Below are 26892 nucleotides of genomic sequence, written 5' to 3'. Positions count from 1 at the left end.
ATCACTGATTTACTTATCAGCCTCTTCTACTGGACCAAAACAATGGAGGGCAGAACCTTTTCACCTTTATAATGACCACTACTTAGGAGGTGCTCAATATGTTTCTGAAATGAAGATAGCAAAAAAGAAGTGAAGTCCAAAACCAACAAATTCTTCAGGCTCACGATGTCCCCAGCCTGTGTCATAGGCAGATGCTTCTGGCTACGGAAATCAAGCAACAGATATTTCCACAAAGGAAATACCCCTTTGGTCTTAACATTACACCTCTTTTCCTTTCAAGAAGAGACTATAATATACCTACAGGAAGGAAATATCCTTACTTTATGTTAAAGCACATTTAGCCTTGGTCCTGCCTTCCCCAAACACAACAGCTGGAAGCATTGTGTAAAGGCATTTTATTTAAAAATCAACACATCCTGTTTGTATAAATCAGTCACTCTCCATCTTGAAGTTCCAACTCTCGTGCTTGAGAGCAGAGTGTGTGGTATTTTTCTGGGCTTAAGGTGTAAACTGACATGGTGTTCAAGAATTTGTCCAGCGGACAGAGCTGGTCAGGACAACCTCTCGGCACTTGCTCCTGCGGAAAAGACATAACTCAGCAGGGCCACTGAGGACCCCGTCCTGCTGTTTTCAGCTGTGCCAAGAAGAGGTCTGAGAGGCTCTGACCCAATGGTATATGCATTCACATATACAACAGCCAGGATGGCCCCACTCCCCATCAGCTTGCAGAATAAGAGCACTATGCCCTGCTTGTAAAAGTCACTCAAGAACTGTTTGTTGACTTGACTGGGAAGACACAGTCAAGTTACACCCCTGAGTGGGGAGGGCTAATAGCCTAATCCTTGGGGAGTGCTCTGGCGTCTGCCCTGGACAGCAAACTGGGGAAGCAGCCAAGGCAACAAGAGTGCTGACAGCACATGTCACCTCCTGGAGACACCATCATTAATTTTCAAAACAAGCCTCACAGTCAGCATGTTATATCCTGGCAGAGACACTCAGGAGAAGAGGAGGGTGGTCCTATTCCTAGAAGTCTGTAACAGTACACGGATAGAGCCCCTGTCTCAGTCTGCCACTATATGCCAAGTTCTGCCTTACCCCTGGGTCACAGCTGTGAGTTTGCCTATGAGATTGAGAGAGTTGACTGTACCAATGGAGACTCCGCTGGGCCTAAGGTGGGAGAACTGGTGCTAAACCAGGTGGGTGGGGTTGGGGTAAGGGTGCCTAGCCACCCGCCAATCCCCCCTCACAGGTCTTACCTTCCCATGGTAATAGAGCTGCACAAACCACTCCTTGGATTCGTGGTGCTGGTAGAGTTCTATGGTCAGATCTACAGCAAACGGGGGCCACTTGTGGTCAAAAATCCCCAGGACCATTAAGAGAGGCATGAGGGTCACATCATGAACTGCATAGAGGTACAGCTTTCTGCAAGGAGAAAACAGTTCTCCACAATTCTTCACTTCAGGACTCTGGAAGCCAGGATACTGCCTGCCTCCTTTGAGTAAGGAACAATACCTGCCTCGGAAACCAGGTGACATCTAGAGATCAGTTGAGCCTGGTATAAAATTCCTTTGAAGTAGACCGTGGGGAGAACCCTTATTCCCACTCCCCATGTTTTCACGAGGAAGGATCCCCATTGGAGTAGCTCTCCTGGCCCCCTCCTCCCCACTCACTTGCCCACCCACCTACTCTCTCCTCTCCTGGTGAGCTTTGAAGAAGAAACTGAGCATGTGTGGCTGAGGCCCTACCTCTCTTCTCCCTTTGGGACCTGCCTGCCTTTGGCAAATGTTCTCCCTACTCTCAGCCATGTGATCAGTTTAGTAGAGCAAGCTCTCCTCCTTGTTGCAGAAGCTTGCGGTTTGGGACAATTAAGTTCATTTCAAAGGAATATCAATAAGCCTGTGTGGCCCTCAACACATTCTCCAAATGGCTGTAATCAGTGATAAAGGTACCATTTGAATCTGTATCTGCCTGACTCCTGTATCTATCTCTTGGGAAAGATCAAGGATTCTATTTGTATACACAGATACAAGGCCAAAAGGGGCAAGGTGACAAAGGCCAGCAAGAAACATACTGTCATTGCAGGTACTGCGAGGGACGGAGAAGGGCATTCGCATGATTTGCTATCATAAATCTTGGCCCAAAGTTCCTAAATGTTCCTCTTTCAACTCACTGTCCCCTATCTTTCCCACAGTCACTGTCAGTTTCTAGCTATGTACAATGTCTCTCTCTCAAGAAGGTGGCCTACAACGGTGCTTCTCCAATATTAGAGTGTGTACAGATCCCCTGGGGATCTTGTTAAAATGCAGATTCTGAGTCAGTAGGTCAGGCAGGAGCCGGAGAATGTAACAAGCCCCAAGGTGATGGTGAGGCTGCTCATCTGCAGACCACACATTGTTTAGCAAGTGCCTAGGACACACAACATTCCGAATGTGTGGTCCCTCACCTGGGGTCCAGGCTCTACAAAAGCGGCAATGGAGGCTCGTGAGCTACTTCCAACATTTCTAAATGCCTAGTGGATATCATACCCTCTATACATGCAATGAAGGTGGTCAAACTAAACAATCTATTAAGTAATTATCTTTGTTTTGGGCTATTATAATATCAAATCAGTGTGATATCATAATAAGCTACTCTGTGTGACACATGCTCAATTAGTAAAAAAGCGAAAAAATGAATTTAGGGTTCTTTTTTGCTAAAATAAAAATTTCAAAACATGGTAGGACAGGTGTGGCAGGAAGAAAGGTAAACATGTTGTGAATATCTTTGGGACTCATGGCCTCTTGACTATCTACCTTCAGTCAGTGACAGCCTGGTTCTTGACCCCCTAAAACCTGGGTTCCCTCCTTGCAGCCAGAGGCTCCCTACTGCCCTCAGCGACACAAAGCCAAGTTGCTGGGCCAGGTACCTGGTCTTGCTGGATGGAGTGGCAGGGTCCACGACTTTCAGCAGATTGTTCTCCAGGATATGGAGGAATGGGCCTACTGCCATCTGAAGACTTTCCCTGTGGCAAGTAAACAACATTTAAGCCCCCAGCAGGCAACTGGCACACAAAGGATGCAGGCTGGTTCTGCCCCCTAGGACCTCAGGAGCTCAATGAGACAGAGCTAAGAAAAAGAGAAATAATGCATGAAGGAGAGCAACAGGCAGGAACGAGATAAATGGTGCTGCCTCAAGTTTGAGGGTTCTCTGTGCCCAGACTTCCAACAAACGCACCAGGATATAAACCTGCTATGAACACAGCTGAGATCGGAGGGGCTGAGGGAGTGGTAACCAGGATAAGTCATGAAGAAGTAGGCTTTCAGGAATCAAAGAACAAAGCTGGGAAGGACAGGGTGGAATGGTTTCCAAGAATTCCAGAAGGCCCTTAGAAAAGCGACCCCAAGGAACAACACCCTAAACTATGCTTCCTATGTGCCAGCCCTCCTTCTTTGGAGTTTAGACCATAAGGACATTTCTTATTTATTTGATTTAACAAGAAGTTCAGTGGTACTGCTTGCAGGCTTGGTGCTGTGGCTCCACCCCTTTCATTCTCAGGCTGGTCACCTCATGATCACAAGGTGGCTACTGCAACTCGAAGCATGTCATCTCAGAGTAGTAAACGACACAGAAAGATGGGGCCAGTAAGTGGCAAAAAGGGTTGGTTCTGGTGCCTCTCACTTTTTATCAAAGAGAAAAAAAAACCTCTCCCAGAACTCAATCACTGACAAAAGGGAATGGAGTTGCCATCATTGGCTTAGACCAATCCTCATTCATGGACTGAGTAAATGGCCACCTTTATAAATCAAGGAACATTGAAGCAATGGATGAGGAATAGGCAACCAATACTGTATACAATACACTTTCTAGAAGAATGTGTGCTGGCCAAGCCAAGTTAGATGGCATTATGAGGTTGCAACCATTTGTCCTCAAAGAAATATCAGTTTTATAAAACCAGGGCTAATTGGAATGGAAAGGAGGATGGATCAGTTCTTATTTAAAATGTTTTACACCAGGAGAAAGCAAACTATGGCCATGGGCCAAATCCAACCCACTTGCTTGTTTTTGTAAATAAAGTTTTATTGCAATACAGCTGTGCTCATTTGTTTGCACATTGTCTATGGCTGCTTTCATGCTACACAGGCAGAGATGAGTAGTTGCAACAGATAATGCATGGGCCACAAAACCTAGAATATTTACTAAATGTGTGTGTGTTCATGTTAATGGAGGTGAGGGCAGTGAGTGACAATTTAGGTCTGGTGGGGCCACTTCTGGAACAGATGAGGAAAGGTGGCAAATCACAGGGAGTGGCAGCAAGCTGAGGGGCATGGCTGGAGCCTTCCTGATGCTCCAGGCAAGTGCACAAGTGGACACACTGAGTCTGAGGGGGAGAAAAGCAGTCAGAGGCTCTTTACGCAACAGACTGCAAATTCTTGAAATGTTAGCTGCTTTTTCCTCCCACTCATCTTTCCCAGGATTGTTCCTCTACTGCCCATGTCCTCCTCTACCAAGTCACCGATTCTGAGTGCAGAATAGGTGTAAGAATATTCTTAACCAATCAGAAAAAGGTGTTTTTTGAAATGTGGTAAGAGAGAAACTCTCCATTCTGGTAGTCAGGAAGCAGGCCTTCTAAACAGAGCTTAAGTGCCAGTAAAATGGAGAAAACATAGGCTTGACAGTCAGAAGCTCTGAGTCCAGGTCCTGGCTCTACTACTGACTAGCTGAGCCTAGGCAAGGGAGCTCACATCTCTCAGGCCTAGTTTCTTCATCTATGAAGCCAGGCCTTGGACCCTGTTAGGGATAAGGACACCTACCTCACAGCAAGAATGTGAAACTGATTTGAAAATTGTAACATGATGAATAAAGTCACCAATAATTATTCTTCCTTCAGCTCTCCCACCCAAATCCTTTGAAACTTAAAGCAAAAGGAAAAGGTCAGCAATTAAGAGAAACTCAGTCGAGTGGTGGCTCCTGGTTCTGTGTAACAGTGAACGGAAACACTAGGTCACCAGTTCCAGCTCCAGAAGCATGAGGACCTGGGGTCGAGCCCATTCAGTCAGCCAGCAGAATGGGGTGATGTCAGACTCTGCACACACAGAGATGCCAGCTGGCAGGTGGGGGCAGGCCTGATGAACCCCTTTCCCCACACAATGGGAGCCTGACCAAGCATGACTTTATGCCGGCAGCTGAGGAGGCCCCTCACCTGTCTTCCCTCTGCAGGATGTACAAGGCTGTGTCCACAGCTCTCTGTTCAATCATCTGTGAAAATCTCTTCAGTGTGGGGCAGCTCGGGAGGCCATGCACCTGAAAGGGCCATGGTACATTTAGAAGGACAGGCTTCTCATTCACTGAGCCTGGCAGCTAATCAGCTTCCACGGAGCCTTCAGGGGCCTGCCTTCTCCTGGGGAGAGCCTTAACCGTTCAAAAAGCTATGTCCCCACGGCCCTTCTGAAGCTATTCCTAGAGATCTGACAGCCCAGAAAAAAAAAGAAACTGTTTTTCCTCCCTTTCTGATGGATCCCCATCTACTCCAAAATGAAAAACATTTGTACCTTTTTAAACCGTAAAAAAAAATGAATAAAATACAAGAAATTCATAAATTTATACTTGGCCTTCATTTTCCCCAAAATGATTTCTAAAAAGTATGGCATATAAATACTATATATAAACTCTTGTCTTATAACCTTAAACCTGTTTTACACATAAATACAAGGTGAATTTCTGCCTTCAGGGCACAATGTTACCTTCACAGGAGAAGGGAGGATCCCGGCTATACTGCCTCCGAGTGTCTGATTTCTGAATCTAGAGAAGCATTTCCCGTTGTGTGGTCTTGTAGATAGCAATCCTTCCCTATCCATCACCTACCCCACTTCTACGTGCCCATAACACACACACTCATATCACGGATAATCTGGGGAACGTGCTTCAAGAAACTCTGATCTAGAGTTAAATGTCTGTGCTCAGAACCGAGTGAGGAGTCCTCCTCAACTATTCCCTGTTCCTCAGTTCTTATGTCCATTCCATCTACAAGTCCTATCACAGCTGCCTCCAAACTAGGAGGCCTCCACCCACTTCCCTCCACCTAGTTCTAATTCAGGAGCCAGCCCATCCAGGTGCCTGTCCCAGGCTCCCCCACCTCCAGGGCTGGATGGAGGAGGACAGTCATCACACCTGCTCAGCAGCCATGTTGTCAAGGAGGTTGAGGAAGTCCACTCCATCAGTACTGGCAATACCCATCCCCTCCTTCACCCTTTTCAAATCCTCTGAGATTCCTGGCTGCAAAGAGGCAGTCTGCTTCCGGTCTCTGGCAAAAAATAAAAAGTAATCTCTTAGATTGTATAGTCATGAACAGTTTACCAAGTGTATCTCATTCAATCCCCATTTGGGATCTTATTTAATCCCCAACAACAACTCATTGAGGTTAGCTGGTATTATTCTCCTTCTACAAATGAGTAAACTAAGGCTCTAGGAGGTCCAACGATTTGTAAAAGTAAGTTAGCAAGTACCAGGGCTAGGATAAAAGCCTGGATTTTCCAAATCCCACTTTAGCCTTTTCTTCTATTATAACAAAAACGATGAGGATGGTGGCGTAGGTGGACTCTGAACTCACCTCCTCCCACAGACACAACAAATTTACAACAACTCTTGGAACAATTACCCTTAAGAGAGAAGTGAAACTGGATAAAAAAGAACCCTGACACCAAGGGACAGTGCTGACTGAGGTGGAAGAAGCAGAAATTCCTTTCTGGAGAGACAAAAAAGCCACCTTTGAGATGTGATGCTTCACGGCTGACCAGGAGCAACCTTACAGTATGAAACCTTCCCTGAAGAAGCAGGGGACCTCAGCAGGGAAGATCCATAATAAGCAGCTTTTGGAATCAGCACAATCGAGACAAGTGTCATAATACCTGGCTTTGCTACCTATTAACAACAAGGAATACGCCCAGAAAAGTTCTGGGACAATAAGGGGAAAAAAAAGCCTGCTCTTAAAGGGCCCATGCACAAATTCACCCATTTCGGAAAGCAACCTGAAATCACCAGAAAGAAAGCTGCACAGTCCTTTGGTGAAAAGAGACTCACTTGATAAGTTCTGGGCACATCTCAGTGAGAGGTGAGACCTCTCCAAGGACTGAGACATTGGTGGCAGCCATTATTGTGACCTACTATAGGCTTGCTGACACAGACACTGGCAGACACCATGGGAGTTCTTCCCCTGGCCTGTTAGCCCAGGGATCTGCCCTACCCACTGGAGCACTGATTTAATCCAGGTCAGCCAGGGCAGGCAGCCTGCCCTAGGGACTGGCCCCACCCAACAGCAAGCTCTGGGGCAACTTGTGGGCCTGCATAGGTAGGGTGCCTGGAACCTCAGCAACCAGGTGAATGGGTCTGCCTCTGTGAGGCAAGGTATGTATGTGGGGCAGGCCCATATCGGTGGAGTGTGTGGGGCCTCTGCAGTGGGGTGACTGGATCCACTTCAGTGGGTTGGGGTGCGTGCACAGGGCAGGACTGTGTTGACGAAGTGCATTGCCCTGCTGACAGTAGGGTCTGACAGCTGCAGCAGATTTGTGCTTCTCAAATAGCTGCATAGGGGATTGGCTGCATATTCCAAGGCCTGAAACAATTGGGTGCTCCCATGCCTGGGGACTGGCCCCACTCAGCTGAAACCCTGAGAGGACTGGCAACAGCCTTGCAGACTGGAGTCCTACAGCAATTGTAAGTCCCCAAGCCTAGCAACCAGCTATGCTGGGGGCCTACTCACTTAACAGAAAAACTGCAACAGGAATGTGCTATTAGACCTTGCAGCCAACTTTTCTGGGGCTCCCCATGCCTGATAAAGTGACTGACATGACAATAGCAGCCACATGCAGCTAAGCATTACGACAAGCCAGCCAGGGGAACAGCCTAGCCTCCCTGGGCACCTGCAGCAAGAACAACCCTGCCATAACAGAAGCACACACAGTGCACATAGGGGACAATCCTGGAACATTTGGAACTGGTGACAAGAGGGAAGCACACTGCTGGCCTCATAAGGCATCTCTTACATAAGGCCACCTCTCCAAGATTGGGAGCTGTAGCTGACCTACACAATACACAGATATAAGCACAGAGAAAGAGGCAAAATGAGGAGACAAAGGAATACGTTCCAAGTAAGGAATGGGACAAAACCCCAGAAAAAGAACTAAATGAAACAGAAATAAACAATCTACCTGACCAAGAATTCAAACAAATAGTCATAAAGATGCTCACTGATCTTGGAAGGAGAATGGATGAACTCAGTAAGAACTTAACAAAGAATTGGAAAATATAAAAAAGAACCAATCAGAAATGAAGAATACAATAATGGAAATGAAAAAATCACTAGAGGGACTCAATAGCAGAGTAGATGATACAGAAGAATGGATCAGCGAGCTGGAGGAAAGACTAGAGGAAATCACCCAAGCTGAACAGATAAAGGAATTAAAAAGAATGAGGACAGTCTAAGGGTCCTCTGGGACAACATCAAGCACACTAACATTCATGTTATAGGTGTCCCAGAAGGAGAAGAGAGAGGCAAAGGGGCAGAGAGTCTATTTGAAGAAATAATAGCTGAAAAATTTCCTAATCTAAGGAAGGAAACAGACATCCAGGTACAGGAAGCACAGAGAGTGCCAAACAAGATAAACCCAAAGAGGCTCAAACCAAGACACATTATAATTAAAATGTCAAGAATTAAAGATAAAGAGAGAATCCTAAAAGCCACATGAGAAAGGCAACAAGCTACACACAAAGTAAACCCCATAAGGCTATCAACTGACTTCTCAGCAGAAACCCTACAGCTAGAAGGGAGTGGCACAATATATTTAAAGTGCTGAAAGGAAAAAACTTACAGCCAAGAATACTCTACCCAGCAAGGTTATCATTAAGAATGCAAGGAAAGATAAAGAGTTTCCCAGACAAGCAAAAACTAAAGGAGTTTATCACCAAGAAGCTAGCTTTACAAGAAATGCTAAAGGGACTTACTTAAGTGGAAAAGAGAAGACCACAAATAGGAATAAGAAAATTATCCAAAGAAAAAAAAAGCAATAAAATCACTGGTAAAGGCAAATATACAATATAGGTAGCAGATCAACCATCTATGAAGCTAATATGAAGGTCAAAAGACAAAAATACTAAAATTATCTATTTCCATGATAAAAGGGTAACAGATACACACACACACAAAAAGAGGTGAGATATGATATCAAAAACATAAAATGTGGGAGGAGGGGAGTAAAAGAGTAGAACTTTTAGCAAGAAGTCAAACTAAAGAGACCATCAACTTAATATAGATTGCTGTATACATAGGTTAATATATGTGTACCTCATGGTAATCACAAACCAGGAACCTATAATAAATACACAAAAAATTAACAGAAAGGAACCCAAACATAATACTAAAGAAAGCCACCAAACCACAAGGGGAGAAAGCAGGAGAAGAAGAAAGGAACAGAGAAGAACTAGTAAAACACCCAGAAAAAAGTAACAAAATGGTAATAAGTACATTCTTGTCAATAGCTACTTTAAAGATTTTATTTTTTTCTTTTTCTCCCCAAAGCCCCCCAGTACATAGCTGTGTATTTTTAGTTGTGAGTCCTTCCAGTTGTGGCACGTGGGACGCTGCCCCAGCATGGCCTGATGAGCAGTGCCATGTCCACAACCAGGATTCGAACCAGCAAAATCCTGGGTCACTGAAGCTGAGTGCGCGAACTTAACCACTTGGCCACGGGCCGGCCCCTCAACAGCTACTTTAAACATCAACGGACTAAATGCTCCAATTAAAAGGCACAGGGTGGCCGACTGGATAAAAAAAACAAAGACCGATATATATGCTGCATACAAGACACACTTCAGACCTACACTCACAAACTGAAAGTGAAGGGATGGAAAAAGATACTCTATGCAAATGACAATGAAAAGAAAGCTGGGGTAGCAATACTTATAGGAGACAAAATAGACTTTAAAACAAAAACTGTAACAAGAGACAAAGAAGGGCACTACATAATGATAAAGTGAACAATCCAACAAGAGGATATACCACTTGTAAATATGCACCCAACACAGGACCACTTAAATATATAAAGCAATTATTAACAGACAAAAGGAGAAATAGACAGCAACACAATAACAGTAGGAGACCTTAACACTCTACTTACACCAATGGATAGATCATCCAAACAGAAGAGGAAACATTGGCCTTACATGACACATTAGATCAGCTGGACTTAAGAGATATACAGAACATTCCATTCAAAAACTGTAGAACACACATTCTTTTCAAATGCACATGGAACATTCTCCAGGATAGATCCCATGTTAGACCACAAAAAAAGTCTCAATAAATTTAAGAAGATTAGAATAATACCAAGCATCTTTTATGACCATAAACGTATGACTAGAAATCAACTACAGGAAGAAAACTGGAAAAGCCACAAATAAGTGGCAATTAAACAAAATGCTACTGAACAACGACTGGGTCAACAAAGAGATCAACGGAGAAATCAAAAAATACCTGGAGACAAATGAAAATGAAAATACGACATGCTAAAATTTATGGGATACAGCAAAAGTGGTTCTAAGAGGGAAGTTTACAGCAATATAGGCCTCAACAAACAAGAATATCTTGACTAAATAATTTAACAGTGCACCTAAAGGAAATGGAAAAAGAAGAACAAACAAAGTCCAAAATCAGTAGAAGGAAGGAAATAATAAAAATCAGAGCAGAAATAAATGAAATAGTGACTAAAAAAAAAAATAGAATAAAATCAATGAAACTAAGAGCTGATTCTTTGAAAAGATAAACAAAATGGACAAGTCTTTAGCTAGATTCACCAAGAAAAAGAGAAGGCTCAATAAATAAATCAGAAATAAAAGAGGAGAAATTGGGGTCCAATCCATGGCCAAGTGGTTGAGTTCACATGCTCTGCTTTGGTGGCCCAGGGTTTCCCCAGTTGGATCCTGGTCACACACCTAGCACCGCTCATTAAGCCATGCTAAGGCAGAGTGCCACACAGCAGAGCCAGAAGGACATACAACTAGAATATATAACTATGTACTGAGGGACTCTGGGGAAAAGAAAAAAAAAAAGAAGAATGGCAACAGTGTTAGCTCAGGTGCCAATCTTTAGAAAGAGGAGAAATTACGATGGACACCTCAGAAATACAAATGATTATAAGAGACTACAGAAAGCTGTATGCCAACAAATTGGTAATCTAGAAGAAATGGATAAATTCTTAGAATCATACAACTTTCCAAAACTCAATCAAGAAGAAATAAAAAATTTGAATAGACCAATCACCAGTAAGGAGATTGAAAGAGTAAACAAAAACCTCCCAAAAAATAAAAGTCCAGGACCAGATGGCTTCCCTGCTGAATTCTACCGAACAATCAAAGAATACTTAATACCTATTGTTCTCAAACTCTTCCAAAAAAGTGAAGAAGAGGGGAAGCTTCCTTACTCATTCTACAAAGCCAACATTACCCTGATACCAAAACTAGACATGGACAACACAAAAAAAGAAAATTACAGGCCAATATCACTGGTGAACATCGATCAAAAATCCTCAACAAAATACCAGCAAATTGAATACATTAAAAAGATCATACACATATGATCAAGTGGGATTTATTCCATGGATGCAGGGATGGTTCAATATCCACAAATCAATGAACGTGATACACCACATTAACAAAATGAAGAATAAAAATCACATGATCGTCTCAACAGATGCAGAGAAAGCATTTGACAAGATACAGCATCCATTTATGATAAAAACCCTGAATAAAATGAGTATAGAAGGAAAGTACCTCAACATAATAAAGGCCCACATATGACAAACCCACAGCTAATATCATTCTCAATGGAGAAAAACTGAAACCTATCCTTCTAAGAACAGGAACCAGACAAGGATGCCCACTTTCACCACTCTTATTTAACATAGTATTGGAAGTCCTAGCCAGGGCAATCAGGCAAGAAAAAGAAATAAAAGGGATCCACATTGGAAAGGAAGAAGTGAACCTGTCATTAATAGCAGATGACATGATTTCATATATAGAAAACACTAAAGAATCCACCAAAAAACTTTTAGCAATAATAAATGAATATGGTAAAGTTGCAGGATACAAAATCAACATACAAAAATCAGCTGCATTTCTATACACTATCAACAAAGTAGGAGAAAGAGAAATTAAGAATACAATCCCATGTAAAACTGCAACAAAAGGAATAAAGTACCTAGGAATAAATTTAACCAAAGAGGTGAAAGACCTGTACACTGAAAATGAAAAAACACTGTTGAAAGAAATAGAAGACAAAAAGAAATGGAAAGATATTCTATGCTCTTGCATTGGAAGAACTAACAGTTAAAATATCCATAATTCCCTAAAGCAATCTACAGATTCAATACGATCCCTATCAAAGTTCCAACAACATTTTTCACAGAAAGAGAACAGAGAATCCTAAAATTTACATGGAACAACAAAAGACCCTGAATAACCAAAGGAATCCTGAGAAAAAAGAATAAAGCTGGAGGTAGCACACTCCCTGATTTCAAAATATACTACAAAGCTACAGTAATCAAAAGAGCATGGTACTGGAACAAAAACGGACACGTAGATAAATGGAACAGAATCAAGAGCCCAGAAATAAACCCACATATCTATGGACAGCTAATCTTCAACAAGACAGCCAAGAATATACAATGGAGAAGAGAAAATCTCTTCAATAAACGGTGTTGGGAAAACTGGACAGCCACATGCCAAAGAATGAAAATAGACCATTAGCTTACACCATACACAAAAATTAACTCAAAATGGATTAAAGACTTGAATGTAAGACCTGAAACCATGAAACTTCTAGAAGAAAACATAGGCAGTATGCTGTTCAGAGTCAGTCTTAACAGCATATTTTCAAGTACCATGTCTGACTGGGCAAGGGAAACGATAGAAAAAATAAACAAATGGGACTACATCAAACTAAAAAGCTTCTGCATAGCAAAGGAAACCATCAACAAAATGAAAAGACAACCTAACAATAGGGAGAAGATATTTGCAAACTACATCTGATAAGGGGTTAATATCCAAAATATATAAAGAACTCAAACATCTCAACAACAACAAAAACTAAGAACCCAATTAAAAAATGGGCAAAAGATTTGAACAGACATTTCTCCACAAAAGATACACAGATGGCCAACAGGCACATGAAAAGATCTTCCACATCACTAATTATCAGGGAAATGCAAATCAAAACTACAGTGAGATATGACCTCATGCCCGTCAGAATGGCTATAATTAACCAGACAGGAAATAATAAGTTTTGGAAAGGACGTGGGAAAAAGGGAACTCTCATACATTGTTGGTGGGAGTGCAAACTGGTGCAGCCACTATGGAAAACAGTATGGAGATTCCTCAAAAAATTAAGAATAAAACTACCATATGATCCAGCTATTCCACTGCTGGATACTTATTTAAAGAACATGATGGGCTGGACCTGTGGCCAAATGGTTAAGTTCGCACACTCCACTTTGGCAGCATAGGGTTTCGCTGGTTCAGATCGCTGGGCACGGACATGGCACCACTCATCAGGCCATGCTGAGGTGGCGCCCCACATGCCACAACTAGAAGGACCCACAACTAAAATATACTACTATGTACTGGGGGGATTTGGGGAGAAAAAGCAGGAAAAAAAAAAAGATTGGCAACAGTTGTTAGCTCAGGTGCCAATCTTTAAAAAGATGATACTTACCTTAGTCTTTAAAAAAAAAAAGAACATGAAAACACAAATGCGTAAAGATACATGCACTCCTACATTCTCTGTAGCATTATTTACAATAGCCAAGACTTGGAAGCAACCTAGGTGCCCATCAAGGGACGAATGGATAGAGAAGATGTGGTTTATATACACAACAGAATACTACTCAGCCATAAAAAAGGATGAAATCTGGCCATATGCGACAACATGAATAGACCTTGAGGGAATTATGCTAAGCCAAATAAGTCAGAGGGAGAAACTCAAATACTGTATGATCTCATTCATAAATAGAAGATAAAAACAACAACAAATAAACAGAGACAGAGATTGGATTGGCACTTACCAGAGGGGAAGCAGGGAGGGAGGAGGGTAAAAGGGGTGATTAGGCACAAGTGTATGGTGATAGACTGTAATTAGTCTTTAGGTGGTGAACATGTTTTAATCTAGACAGAACTCGAAATACAATGATGTACACCCAAAATTTATATCATGTTATAAATCAATGTTACCACAATAAAAAAATAAATAAAAAATAAAAAAACAATGCAAGTATGGCCCAGGTCTGCTTGAAAACAGCATTCTCTTTCTTCTGTGGAACACATACTATATGGTCTTAGTGCCGCCCAGAAATACCTGAAAACTGAAAAGTGCCATCAGTCCAAATCAATCTATCCTACAGGGCAGCATATTGGTAAGAGAAGGGAAATCTGTGTCTTCTTCTGCTTGCCCATCTGGACTTGCAGTTCAATGACTGGTTCAACCATCTTTTATTTAACCTGTCAGTTTCTTCATCTGCCCCATCTGAAAGCCCAGGATGTTGAGAGGATAATGCTTTGTAAATGGCAAAGCCCACTCATGGCTGTATATACCATCTCTCCAGCCCAGCGTGTGGCTCTTCCCAGGCTTCCTGTGCCTTCACTATGAGCCTGCCACTGCGAGCAAGAGCTTCTTCACTTCCTGGACAGCTGACGTCAGACCTGAGTGTAACGCAATCCCTCCCATCCCTTATCCACCAGCATGGTAAGCCTGGGCAGGCCCTGAGTTCAGGCAGAGTCCTGCCAGCAAACGTGGTAAAAGGCTATCTGTCCCCCACTGATGAGCAAGAACCCAGGGCAGCTACCTGGTCCTCTCCTGCAGGCTCCAGCAGTTTTGGTAGTTGGGGTACAAGACTTCAGAGCTTGCTTCATCAGTGTGGATGATGATGGGCCCTGGAAGAAAGATGGGAAGCACAGGCAGGAAGAGGCTTCAGCTTGTTCTTCCCATCATCTCTACCCCCTTATTTTTACCCTTGTCTATACAGATAGAGCTATTCCAGGAGGCAGATCATCGAAGTTACTCCTTAAGGACAGCGAACGCCTTGAACATGCCCTGGCCTTGCTAAGAGGAGCTCTCCTGTGGTCTGAGAAATGGAGAAACCAAGTAGCAGCCTTGTTCTGTCCAGCACAACCCCTCCTATTGGGCCACATACAGACTACAGGAAGTACAGACCTGGATCAGACTGGCACTTCCCTGACCCATTCCAAAACATCCCCGCCTCAAGGCACCACCAGCATTTCAGCATTCTAATAAAAAATGGGCTGTCCCTGACTTTATCAGAACTAGGTGACTTTCTTGCTTCCCAAAGTCCAATCCTATGGGCCAAGATGATGACTTACCACGTGAGAACCTAAGAAGGGTGACCACAGGACCACAAATCCTCTCAGACCCCACAGCCTTGCCCAAAATGAAAGCCAGGCTTCCAGCTGAACTGCCAGGAACCAAAGATTAGACTACAGTGTTTCTTTTAACCCTGCAGCAGCTTACTACTGCTCAGAGCTCACAAGTACCTTTGTCCCCTCCCATCAATGCCCAGCAAGGGCTTCTAACACCTTCCCATGCTTTGCTCTGTGCCAGAGATGCCAAGGACTGGTGGCAGCTTCCCGTTATACACAGCCCAATCCTGATCTTCTCTGATGGCAAAAGAAACAGCTCTCATCGGCAGCTCTTTGGGACTCACCGAGGTCAATTTGGGGAGTGATTAAGTCAGTCTAAGCCCCAAAGAGCTATTATTCCCAAATAAATTATTGATAGTCAAAACTCCAGGACTTTAAAAGTAGCCTATGGTAACTTTCCTAGAATATCAGAATTCAGACACACTTTGTTGGTCAAACGATCTGGGGCCCTCTCCAGATATACACGTCCTCTGAGAAGCAGTAGAGCATACAGTGAAGGGTATGGATTCTGAAACCAGACTGCTAGTGTTTGAATCCCAGCTCAACCACTTACCAGCTTTGTGTCCCTGAGAAAGTCACTTAGCTTCTCTGTGCCTTAGTTCTCTCATCTTAAAACTGGGGATAATGTTACCTACCTCACAGGGTTATTACAAGAATTAAACAACTTAATATATGCCAAACTCTTAGAACAATGTTTGGTGCATAGTAAGTCCTTTAAATGTTAGAATAACAAAAACTATGATTTAAACCTTTAATATAACACATAATAATTCCTATCTGGTGTTTGACATTGGTGTCTGAATATTGAACTTCAGTTCATGATAAATAAGGCACATTTGAGTCAGCAATCAAATATATGTTGAATGAATGTCTGACCAAAAGGTACAGACCAACAACCTCGAGCTTCCCTTCACAGCCTGACTCTCTGTAGCTTATATATAACCCTCTGGGACTTCTCTAGGATTTTACTCCTAAAACAATATCCCAAAGTTGCACCACTTCCATTAAAAGTAGCACCTTGTAGACTTAATTGGTCTATTCAAGTCCCTTGATATGGAGCAAGGTATGGATGTAGCTGTGAGAGAAGTCAAATTGGAGTCCCGGGACATCTGGGTCTGGTGTAGGGAGCTGCCACCCAGACAGCCACCCCAGAGGCTGGTGATGATACCACTTCCTTCCTTGCTGGAAACCTGGGGGGGGACTCAGTCTGAGACCTGCCTGTAGATCTTTCCTACTTTAGTCCTACTTTTGGTGTTTCTGAGAAGAGGACATTTGCCTTTTAGAAGCTGAGCAACTGAAGAGCTTTCAGAAGGCCATGCATTGTGGATTATTCCTAAGCTGAGGGGCTCCCGAGAAGTAAAAGGGCCGCCCACTTTCTTTGATCTATGTTACTGAGACACATACTGTTTGTGTTCAGCAGCCAACTTCAGCCAGAATGAGCAGTAGTACCCAACCCAGCTGGGAGCAAGGCCAGCCTCCTCTGGCCTGGAGGTTTCTATTATTTTACATATTTTTTTAAAGCCCAATGGAAATTTTATATCTATTTGAGATACTGCTAAAGAAGCTACACAAAATAACAAGAAGTTTTGCCTTACGTCACCATTTTGGTATTTTAATATTGGTGAGGTCATGATGATCTGAAACTCAGACTGGCAATTAAATGTAAATTTAAATCAGTTACAAATGACAAAATGCAGCTTCATTTGATAGTCAAAGGCCCTCAATACACGGGATCCATGAGGGAAAATAATAAATGGCGTCCTTAGTGGTGAAAATGTTGGGAACCACCAGTTGCCAGCATTCACTGGCTGAATACGTCAAAACCTAAACCCAACAGACTTTCTCAACTAGGAAAGGCTGAACAGAAATCTGGGTCATGCCATAGGTTATCACCAAGACCAGAATACTAGCATCAGGCCTGGGTCTCAGGTAAGTGTTCTTCCTGCCCTCCTTCCTTTTCAGCAGTGTCTTACCTAAGCAAAAAGCCCAGAATATTGTTCAAGACCTGGCTAGGGCTGCCTCATGCAGTTTGTGTAAAAGCTTACGAGGAGAAGTCAGGAGCCAGAGGCACACCAGAGCAGCTGAGGCATTGCTGCAGACGTGGAGGTCAGGCTGGCAAGGGCAGCAGAAGGCCAGACAGGGAGGGGCCCAGTAGAGGGGGTACACCATGGAAGCCACATGAAGAGAGACAAGGGAACAGGCACCGAGAAAGAGAGAGATGGGGGCTTTGGAAGTAAGAAGGAAAAGTTCCTCAGAGACAGGGGCTGACTTTTAGAGTCAAACTTGAACCTTCTTTCTGACACTGGAAAAGTCCAGCCAGCAAACACCGAGTAGACTCCAGATTCCGATATATATTAGTAGAACGAACACTGGAAAAAAACAAAAAGATAGAGACACTCATAAAAGAAAAATTTAATAATATACTCTATCTTATTCCACAGAGCAGCTGGGAGGCTTTTAAGGCTACAAAAGGGGAGCTATGAGGCTGGGAAGAACCCTTTCCCTCTCTGTGGGATGGCTGCCCCAAGGGACCCCAAAGCCAACAAATGTGACCTCCAATGATCACCTCTTCACGGGAGCCTATTATATAAGGTTAACTGCCCCAAACTACCTTGGGTGAGAGTGGGAACCAGCTGGGGGGTCAAAACAGGTTTTCTCATGCTTACGACCTTAAATTGGGTGAAACATCCCTTTTTCAAGTGACTCACAAGACCTCCTGTGGGTTGAAGGTTGGCGAAAGAAAGGGGATGTCCTCCACATAGTTCTTCCTCAGCCTCTCTCCCAGGGCAAACATCTGCCGCATGCCCACGTTAGTCAGCTGTCCAGCAAACATGCCCCCCTGAGGAGCGGGAGAAAGAAAGAAGAATGAAAACGCCTCACAGCCTGCTAACCTCATCCCAGAGAAATCCATCAATGCTTTGCAGTGGGCTTCCCGGAGCAGGAAAGCATTGCTCACCTTCAGTACCGTCTTATGGTATTCAGAGTCAAAAGGAGACTGTGGTTTCGGGCCCCCAGCTAGACTGGTGACAGTGTAATCAAACTGAGTTTGGGGTGGGACTTCTAATAGCTGGGGGTTCCACTCTACCTGTTGTGACCACAAAAACAACACATTGTTTAAAAGGTTCTTGAAACTTACAGCATTAATATCCAGGAGCACTCAGAACACATGGAAAGGAAGGAAAGAAACTTTAACTCGAGCTCCAATTAAGGGAAGAAAAGATTGTGATTTATTATTCCAGGTGTCCTTAGCTCCAGTCCCATTATCGCTACACTAGTACTCACTGTTAAGAGGCCGCTCTGGCACTAAGACCAGACTGAAGTAAAAGGGAGAAGAGGCCAGAATGCCTGGCATGCAAATACTTGGTGAGTGAATGAATGAATGAATTAATATAATATAATATATAATATAATATAATATAATATAATATAATATAATCTCAGTGACCATATACTTGCAAGAATTTTTAAGGAATCAACCTGCAGGGTTCTATGGCCCCTCTTTAAGGACTCTACTTAATGTCCCTTGCAATTACTACATATTTCCTTTCCTTTCATCCAATTTCTCAAACAAAAAAAAAGCTACCCTCTAAGAAAGCTTCACTTTTTCACCACCTTCCTTGACTCCTTGAAATCTGGCTCCTGCTCCAACAGTTTTGAAAACTGTAATGGTTTTCAAAACATCACAAGTAGCCATCGGTCTCACAGCTCCAATTGCCATAAAATTCTTATACGTTCATTGAGTCAGATGTGATGACTTCAGTTTTAAAAACAAAACTCTTTTCTTCTAATCCCACATACAGCTCCTCTTCCCAACTTATTTTGTCTCTCTTAGTGCTACCACAATTCTCCTAGGCACCAAAACTCAAACCTCTGACTCTCCTCACTGCTCCACCATCCCCACACTAAACCCTGTTGATCACTGGCTAGAAAAAAGTCACTCCTCAAAAGTCACCTCTTTTATCTTACTGTCAGGGTATAAAACCTTATTACCTCAGGCAAAAGCCTATGACAGACTCCCTCCCTTCCACCCCCACAATCCATACATACATAACCACCCGATTAATCTTGCTAAGCCACTTTCTTCATATTAATAGCTTTTCCCTAACGTTTCAAGAGATAAGCATCTGCACTTTCAGGATTTCTACACCTTGGCCGAATGTCTGTCCCAGCTGTACTGCCACTATAACTCTCTCCTCCCCTCCTCAGACCAGACCATGCCCACTGCTTCCTCTACATCTTCTTTCGGCTTGCTTCCCTTGCTTGGAGGGACTCCTGTCCCTAGTTGCCCATGCAACTTCTCTCCAAGGGTCAATGATAGCTCAAGTCTTACTTGCCCATCAGTGACCACTCCAGCTTTCAGTGGTTGTCTTCCTATGTGAATTCCTATATATCACCTACAATCAAAAGAACAACATTGAACTCAATTTCCCCCTACTTCATTTTGTTTTAAAACTAACATCTGAAAACCTACTATATCACATGTCATTGTATTTACCTCGACCCCTCCAAGAAATATCCCAGGAGAGTGCCACTGGGAGTCCCAGCTTCTCTTTTCACAGAGGAAGCACTCCATTTTCTCAAAAGACATCGTCTCAGTCCCACCTGTACCCAGTCTCCAATACCTGAGCCTCTCCCCGACTGGTGCTGCAGCAACTGATAACAGAAGATTGGTTATTCAGAGCAGAGACCTTCTCCTACAATCTTTTCATCATTGCTCCATTTTTCAAAGTTCTGATCCTATAACTTCCCTGCATAAAATTCTGCAAGGGCTCACAGCTGCATGACGGACCCTGCTTCCCTCCCTCTCTTCACCATTTCTTCCCTGCCCTATACACTTCCTCTCTAGCCACACAACTTTGTTTCCGATAGCATCATCCTCACAACTCCTCATCTTTCAACCTCATGTTTCTTCTACCTGTAATTTTCTTTCCCATTTCATCTGGTAAGACTTCTGCCCATTCTACAAGACTCAGCTTAAATGTCCCCAGAAGCCGTGACCATGGCCCTGTACTCTCACAGCAGCCTTGGTGGCTCTTTCTGGTGGCCTTTACCAAAATGTGTTAGAAGAGCTCCTTTACTAGTCTGTCCTGCTAAGTAGACTTAGCTTCCTGAGAACAGAGACTGGGTCGTCTACTAGTGACCATTTTGGTCTGCATTTTGATTGCCCAGCAAAGAGCCTGGCACACAGTAGGTGCAATTAATAGCTCCAACAACTGCCAGATCTTGTGGAGGATACCAAGATGGAGATAACATGACCCTGCCATTTCCAGGTTTTCAGGTTAGAGACAGCAAGCTATGAATGTAAATGACAGCAGTAGTAAAATAGAAATTATGTGCTACCAGAACCCAGATGAAGGCCGTAGTAGTTCAAAGGCAGGACAGAGCTTCTTTTCTGGCTGAGGATTCAGGGAGTTTCATGGAAGGAATGGCATTTGAAATGAATAGGATTCAGACAAGCAAAGACCTGGACTTGAGAGTAAGATGTAGGTAAGAAGAGAAGGTGGTATTCAGAATTCCAAAAATAGGTAGAAAGCTTGAGCAAAGCAGAGATGGGGAAGAATATATATAGAAAAGTAGTGGTTTGCCTCAACCTGGGAGCAGTTTTCAAACTTTTTAATTAGCAAATACCAAGTAGAGTTTAACTTTTGATTTCTATATATAAAAGCAAAAACTGGAGTTTCTCTAGTTGAAGTAGGAATGGGAATCCAGAGCCCCAGCCACTCAGCAGCCCCCTAGCCCACAGGCTCCACACAATAGTCTGAAAGCCAGCAGTATAGCTCACAACCGGAATGGGAGACTAGATGCAGAAAAGCCAGTTTCAAGATAATTGCAAGAGAGGAGATGAGAGAGCCTAAGGCCTCATCTAAAGCAGTAGGAAGAGAAGGGATAGATGCAAGACATTTGAGTCACACGTGGCAAGTGAGCAGAGAAAAGCTTTATTTGGGGGCTATGTTGGTAGGTTAAACAAGGAAGAAAAAGAAAAAAGATCAGTTTGATTTTGAGCCTGGGTGCCTTAGGTGACAAGGGCAATGAAGGTACTCCTTGACTAAAACTAAGACCAGAACAGAAGAACAGTTGACAAGCTGACTTCAGTTTTGGATATTTTAAGTCTGAGATACATCCTTTGTGTCCCTAGCACTCCCAGCATATTCTCATCACTGGAATCTGGTTTGTCTCTCTCCTTCACCACACTGTAAACTCCCTTACAGCTGAGACCGAATTACCCATCCCGGTAAGTCCAATGTATATCATGGGTCCTGGCACCCCCACAGGGCCTGTTCAGCCTCACTAAGAAATCTCCCTGTTAGGCACATTCACCCACAGAGGATCTTTGGTGTTTCCCAGGAGATGACTCCTGAAAGTCATGTCAAGTCTAGAGAACGCCTTTCCAGATTTCCAAGAATGGATGATACATCAGTTCCATACGTGGTGTCCACCCCACATACACACTCTCATTCTCGTTCCTGCTCTTGGGCTTCCAAGTTAGTGGCAAAGATTAACTTACTAATTTTACTTATTTATTTATACCCCATTTTCAAGAACTAACTTAACGTAGATGATAGCAATACCTCAAATATAGTAAGACAACCAACTCAAAATATGCAAGAAAGACAAAAGCAAACGAGTACAGGGACAAAAAAATGGATACAGCATGCACACGATGAAGATCCATCGTAGGTGGGCCAAAGATTCAGCACTAAGCTTTCCGGCTTTTATGTAAAATGAGAAACTTGATCAGCTAGACAAGCTTAAAGAGAAAAGCTAGCCAACTGTTCTGGAGAAGCACATCATTTCTAGTGCTAATAGACAAATTCCTCCCAAGGGTCCTCATAAAGAGGATAGAGTAACCTAATGAACATCTTTTCAGCAGTCACAGTAATGAGTGCTGTGGGATTGTTGGGATTATTTCTCACAGTTTCCTCAACACAGAATGATAGTATCTCACCAAAGCGCATTCCTGCAAAGACAATACCATACTGGGATCAATATGCTATATTCCAGGTAAAAAAAAAAAATCTACATACACGTAAACAAAAACCTTCCAGGTGTAGATTTTAGAATAAAGCAACGGTGTTACCCCTTGGCAGCACACTGGCATCACTGGGATAGTTTTTAAAAGTTAGCAATGCCTGAGCCCCATCCTGAGCTAATCACATCTGGATCTCCTGGGCGGGGCCTCAACTCTTTTAATATTATGCAGTCCAGATAATTCTAAAGCTTCACCAGAGAAGCTTTTACTACGTCTGGATGCTCTGGGCCAAATCAGAATCTCTGGGAGGGAGAAGCAGGCATCACTGTTTTTTAAAGCTCCCCAGGTGAGTTCGACATCCTGCCAAGGTTAAGAACTACTGCTCCAGAGGAAAAAATGGACTGACTGGCACATCCTTCATGCAGTGCTTCTCTTAGCTGAGCTTCGGATAGGTATTAAGCAACAATGAGACTGACATTATGCTTCCCAGCTTGTCTACATTATCAAATAAATACTGACCCAAATGCCTTAATCAACAGTGGAGCTGGGATGTGCTGGACTTTATTTTATAAAAACTGAGGAATGTGCCTGGGTTAGGGACACACTTGCCACTGTCTGGAGCAGAGCTGAGGGAAATCTGAAAGCAGGGCCAAATTCACCTTTTGAAAGTATACTTGGAGCTAATCTAATGATCAGAAAAAATGGCCAATTAAGTTCCAGAGTTTCATTTCCAGAGCACACATACAATACTTTTAGGAAGACAGGTTAAGTCAACAGCCATTCAAGCCATAAGAAAACAACTCAATAAAACATCTAGTTCTAGACATGCTATCTCCCAAGAATTTGTGAGATAACTGAATGAAGTGACTTGTCACATATGTTCATCTATAAACAGTCAGAAGTCTGGAAACATCTACCAAAGACAATTTTAACTTTAGAATTGTTGCCAGATAGTCCCTTCTGACTATAATTAATAGCAGAACCAGGAAGATTGGAAAATCCCAATAACAACCTCTATCCAATTGGATCTTGAAAAGAAACCCTGAGAGAGAATATCCAGAAGCAAGCTACAGGTCAATGACACTCACTCATAGCCTAAATCGAAAGAAAGTTGGTTCTACCCCTGGCTTCTATGCACAAGACTTTATACAAGATAACCAAAGATGTTTAATGCATCTGCCTAAGGTCTGGAGAATGTGAACAGGCAGGAGAGGTAATGTGCCTTCCCTAACTGCAAAGTGAAGCCATGCACTCGGATGCTTCATTTATTTTGTGGCTACACCGACAAAGGATGAATGAAGCTGGCCTTCTACCTGAGCTACAACTGCCTCTTCCAACATAAAAGCAGAAGATACCCATCACACACCCACTGGCTTAGGAGAAAATCCTAAGAAACTAAATCTTTTTCTAGGTCCTTCAGGGAGTACATATACTGTACATACGAGATCCAGGCCTAGACATTCAAACTTTCATTCTCTGCTACCACTAGTTAACTTTGTGTTTAACACAAGTCTTCTATTTCTATATGTTATTTCCCAGCCTTTCTGTAACAAGAATAAGTGGAGAAGAAGGGAGAGTGCACAAGAGACAGACTATCTATAAAACCATAAGAAAAATTTAGAGACCTAACACAAAAAGGCAAAGTAAGGGATTGAAAAAAGATCAAAGTATCAAAAAGAAAGAAAGGGAAGAAGGGAGGAGGAGGAGGAGAGAGAGAGAGAAAGAAAAGAAATTCCAGAACCAAACAGAAAGTGGTAAAGCCATAAAGAAAGGCTAACTAGAAATCTGTCAGATTTTATCTACTTATGTGGGAAGTGCTTTAAAGGTTTGCTTTCACGTGTGGCCAGCTTTAAAAACTGGGTTTGCAGTTGTACAATGTGTAAACACAACCCTGAGGGATTCTGGAAAGCAAGTATGATCATAAAGAGTATGTCTAACATCAGATTTGGACACCCTGTTGGACCTGCCCGAACACCATCTTGCAGGATCAACAACGCAAAAGTACTCCACAAGTAAGTGTGACACCTGGGAGCCTGGGGCCTTCGGCCTGCCTATTCATCTTCACTAGGAAGCCAGTTCTTCAATCACAGTCCTGCCTGCCATGAAAGGCAATAGATCTTCACTAGATCTCCCCAAGAATCAAGTCCAAGAAGGGTAATCAATTTAAAAACTAATTATTTGTGCTTTAATCATAGTTATTCTGACGAAATCAGGTAGATTTTTAAGATATTATAGGCACCAGACTAGCCAATTTTTAATCTTTTCCTACTTCAAATCCATTCCACAGTAGGTTTAGAAACCCAAAATAGAAAAAGGAGAGCCCCAAGATACAGCACATTTACCAAAAAGCCCTCAAGGGATCTCAGACGGTCTCCAGCAAACCCTGAGAAAGCCGCTGTAAAACCTGTCTCCAAAGGCCTTGACCTCTGTTATCCACTGTGATCCCAGTTAGGGTGGTTCCTGTCACAAAGGTCCCTGCAACTCTGACAACCTTCAAAACGGTCACACAGAAACTCACTACACGCTTATACTCAAGTTCACTCAAATATCTGTCGGAAGTGCTGAATCTCAGGCCCTACCCCACACCTATTTTAACAAGATTCCTAGGCGATTTCTATGCAGGGTAAGTAGGGCAGTACTACTGGCTGCGCTATCCCGCAGCCATCAGAGTGCAACTGGAAGTTCCCGGCTGCCCTGCACCCTGAGGGTCCGAGGGGGGTCGGGAGGTGCCAGGCCAGCACCTCTACTCAAGAGCCGAGGGAGGAACAGGCTACTGCTGTTTTCACTTAGTCTGGACCCAGCCCGAACTCCGCTTCGTAAGGGTAAAAATTCCAAAGGCGTGTGTTGGGGCGAAGCTCCTGGCCCCCACTGGTTGGCCACACGGTCCTCGCACCATCAGCCCCGGCCCGGGCCGACCTCACCTGCTCCTTCCGAGGGAGAGGCTTGAGAGGACTCCGCGCCCCGTGCCGAAACACAACCTGCACCATTTTCAACTCCAGGAGGCTTCGGTCGACGGGATGCTGGCCGTTCCCCCGTTGCAGCTCGGCCAGGGCCACCCGCCGCTGGTGGAGACAGTACGCCAGCGAAGTCAAGACGCCCACCGGGGCCCACGTGCGCACGCTGAAGACACCGGTGATCATGGTGGAAGCCCCTTGGGGTGAGGCTGCAGGAGGCGAACACAAGCTCTCCGCTGGCACCGGGGCTCAGCGACAGCTCCAAGTTCCCAGGAATCGGCGGGCGCGCACACCGAGCGCCCCAACAAGCTGGGAGCGCTGCGACTCTAGCCCTGAGGGGGACCCCAAGTGGGAGCGTGGGGGAAGAAGCGGAGGTGGGAGCAGCGAAGACTCCTTGTAAGTTTTCACCCAGGTAGGGGTTGGCCGCTCCTGTTGCAGACTGGGCCGGGGCAGCTCAGCTCCTTATCTTTCGGTCTCCCGGGAACCTTAAACGTGTATTCCAAGTTTGGCCTCTAGCACTCTTGAAAGGACAGGAATCAGCCTTAAATTCCTCGGCGGCAGTGATTCCACTAACACAGACAATCGATTCCGCTTTTCTACAGGCAAGCCGCCACCAACCTCCTTACCCACCCACGGACCTGTCCCAACTGGACTCGCGCAAAGGGGCACGGGAAAACGAGTCCCGAGGTGACGCCTGTCCGGAGGCTCTGAGTTGCGAGAACTACAATTCCCAGAAGGCTGCGCGCGGCGGGGGCGTCCTCACCGGGCGGCATTTCCCCGCCCCCGGCAGTGAGCCTCAGCTCTCAGGCCCAGCTCGTCAAAGTCACCGGGGCTTGGGTGGGCAGTGTAGTGGGAGTGAGTCAACAAGCTAGCCCGGCCGATAGGGTGGGAGACGTGAGGACAGGGGTGGAATTGGGTAGTGGAGGGGAGATATAGAAGACTTCCTTGAAGTCGTGGAAGCGCCTGGAAGTGAAAGTTGCTGAAAGTCCGGACACCAACTTAACTGAGTGATTACCATTCGCCACGGGCGACAGTAGGTGTTTTATATTTAGTCTTCGTTTACTGTCCCACTTCTGTGTTTACAGAGGCTTAAATCGTTGCAAACATGTAGAACGTTAAGCTCACTGATGTGTTCTCTTACATCCAGAATATTTCTTGTGGAAAAATCCAGGCCTTGCCTGTAGGTGTCCCAGTGACTAAGCACCTTAATTTACAAAGAATGCCAACCTTCCACCTGCTAGTCTGATTTCTCTTGAATATACAGCTACCCCAAGACTGTGTTCTGGATCTTCACAACAGGACACGAACCATCTGTGTCCATCTCAAGGCAAAAGTCCAGTTGAGAGATCAAATTAGTCCAGTTGAGGGATCAGAAATTTGTGAGGAGGGACTGAATATATGTCATCTAACCAGTTCTTTCATCATTCTAAATTCTATCCTTGGATCAAACTGGTCCGGCTGTGAAGACAACATGCTTACGGAATATGGCTCCTGGCCTGAGTCTAAACTTGT

At 43.9% G+C, this 26892-nt stretch overlaps 1 protein-coding gene across 2 annotated transcripts; it reads right to left on the bottom strand.

The window, feature by feature from the left end:
- Nucleotides 1-378: 378 nt before the first annotated feature.
- On the bottom strand, nucleotides 379-26089 carry ACP6 (acid phosphatase 6, lysophosphatidic). Of its 2 annotated transcripts, XM_001498996.6 has the most exons (10): nucleotides 25348-26089; nucleotides 18413-18541; nucleotides 18165-18295; nucleotides 17746-17825; nucleotides 14865-14952; nucleotides 6148-6280; nucleotides 5180-5280; nucleotides 2906-3001; nucleotides 1257-1422; nucleotides 379-577 (listed from the first exon to the last, which is right to left on the bottom strand). In XM_001498996.6, the coding sequence occupies exons 1-10, from the start codon at nucleotides 25564-25566 to the stop codon at nucleotides 434-436; spliced, it is 1287 nt and encodes a 428-aa protein (XP_001499046.1). In that variant the 5' UTR covers nucleotides 25567-26089; the 3' UTR covers nucleotides 379-433. The 2 variants fall into 2 exon arrangements, with proteins under 2 accessions (XP_001499046.1, XP_005610273.1); XM_005610216.4 differs by lacking the exon at nucleotides 18413-18541 and having other exon boundaries at nucleotides 25348-26049.
- Nucleotides 26090-26892: the final 803 nt, after the last annotated feature.

The sequence above is a fragment of the Equus caballus genome, chromosome 5, assembly GCF_041296265.1.
Source record: "Equus caballus isolate H_3958 breed thoroughbred chromosome 5, TB-T2T, whole genome shotgun sequence".
NCBI classification, from domain to species: domain Eukaryota; kingdom Metazoa; phylum Chordata; class Mammalia; order Perissodactyla; family Equidae; genus Equus; species Equus caballus.
Note: the sequence above shows the minus strand (reverse complement) of the source record. Positions and strands in the feature narration are given on the sequence as shown.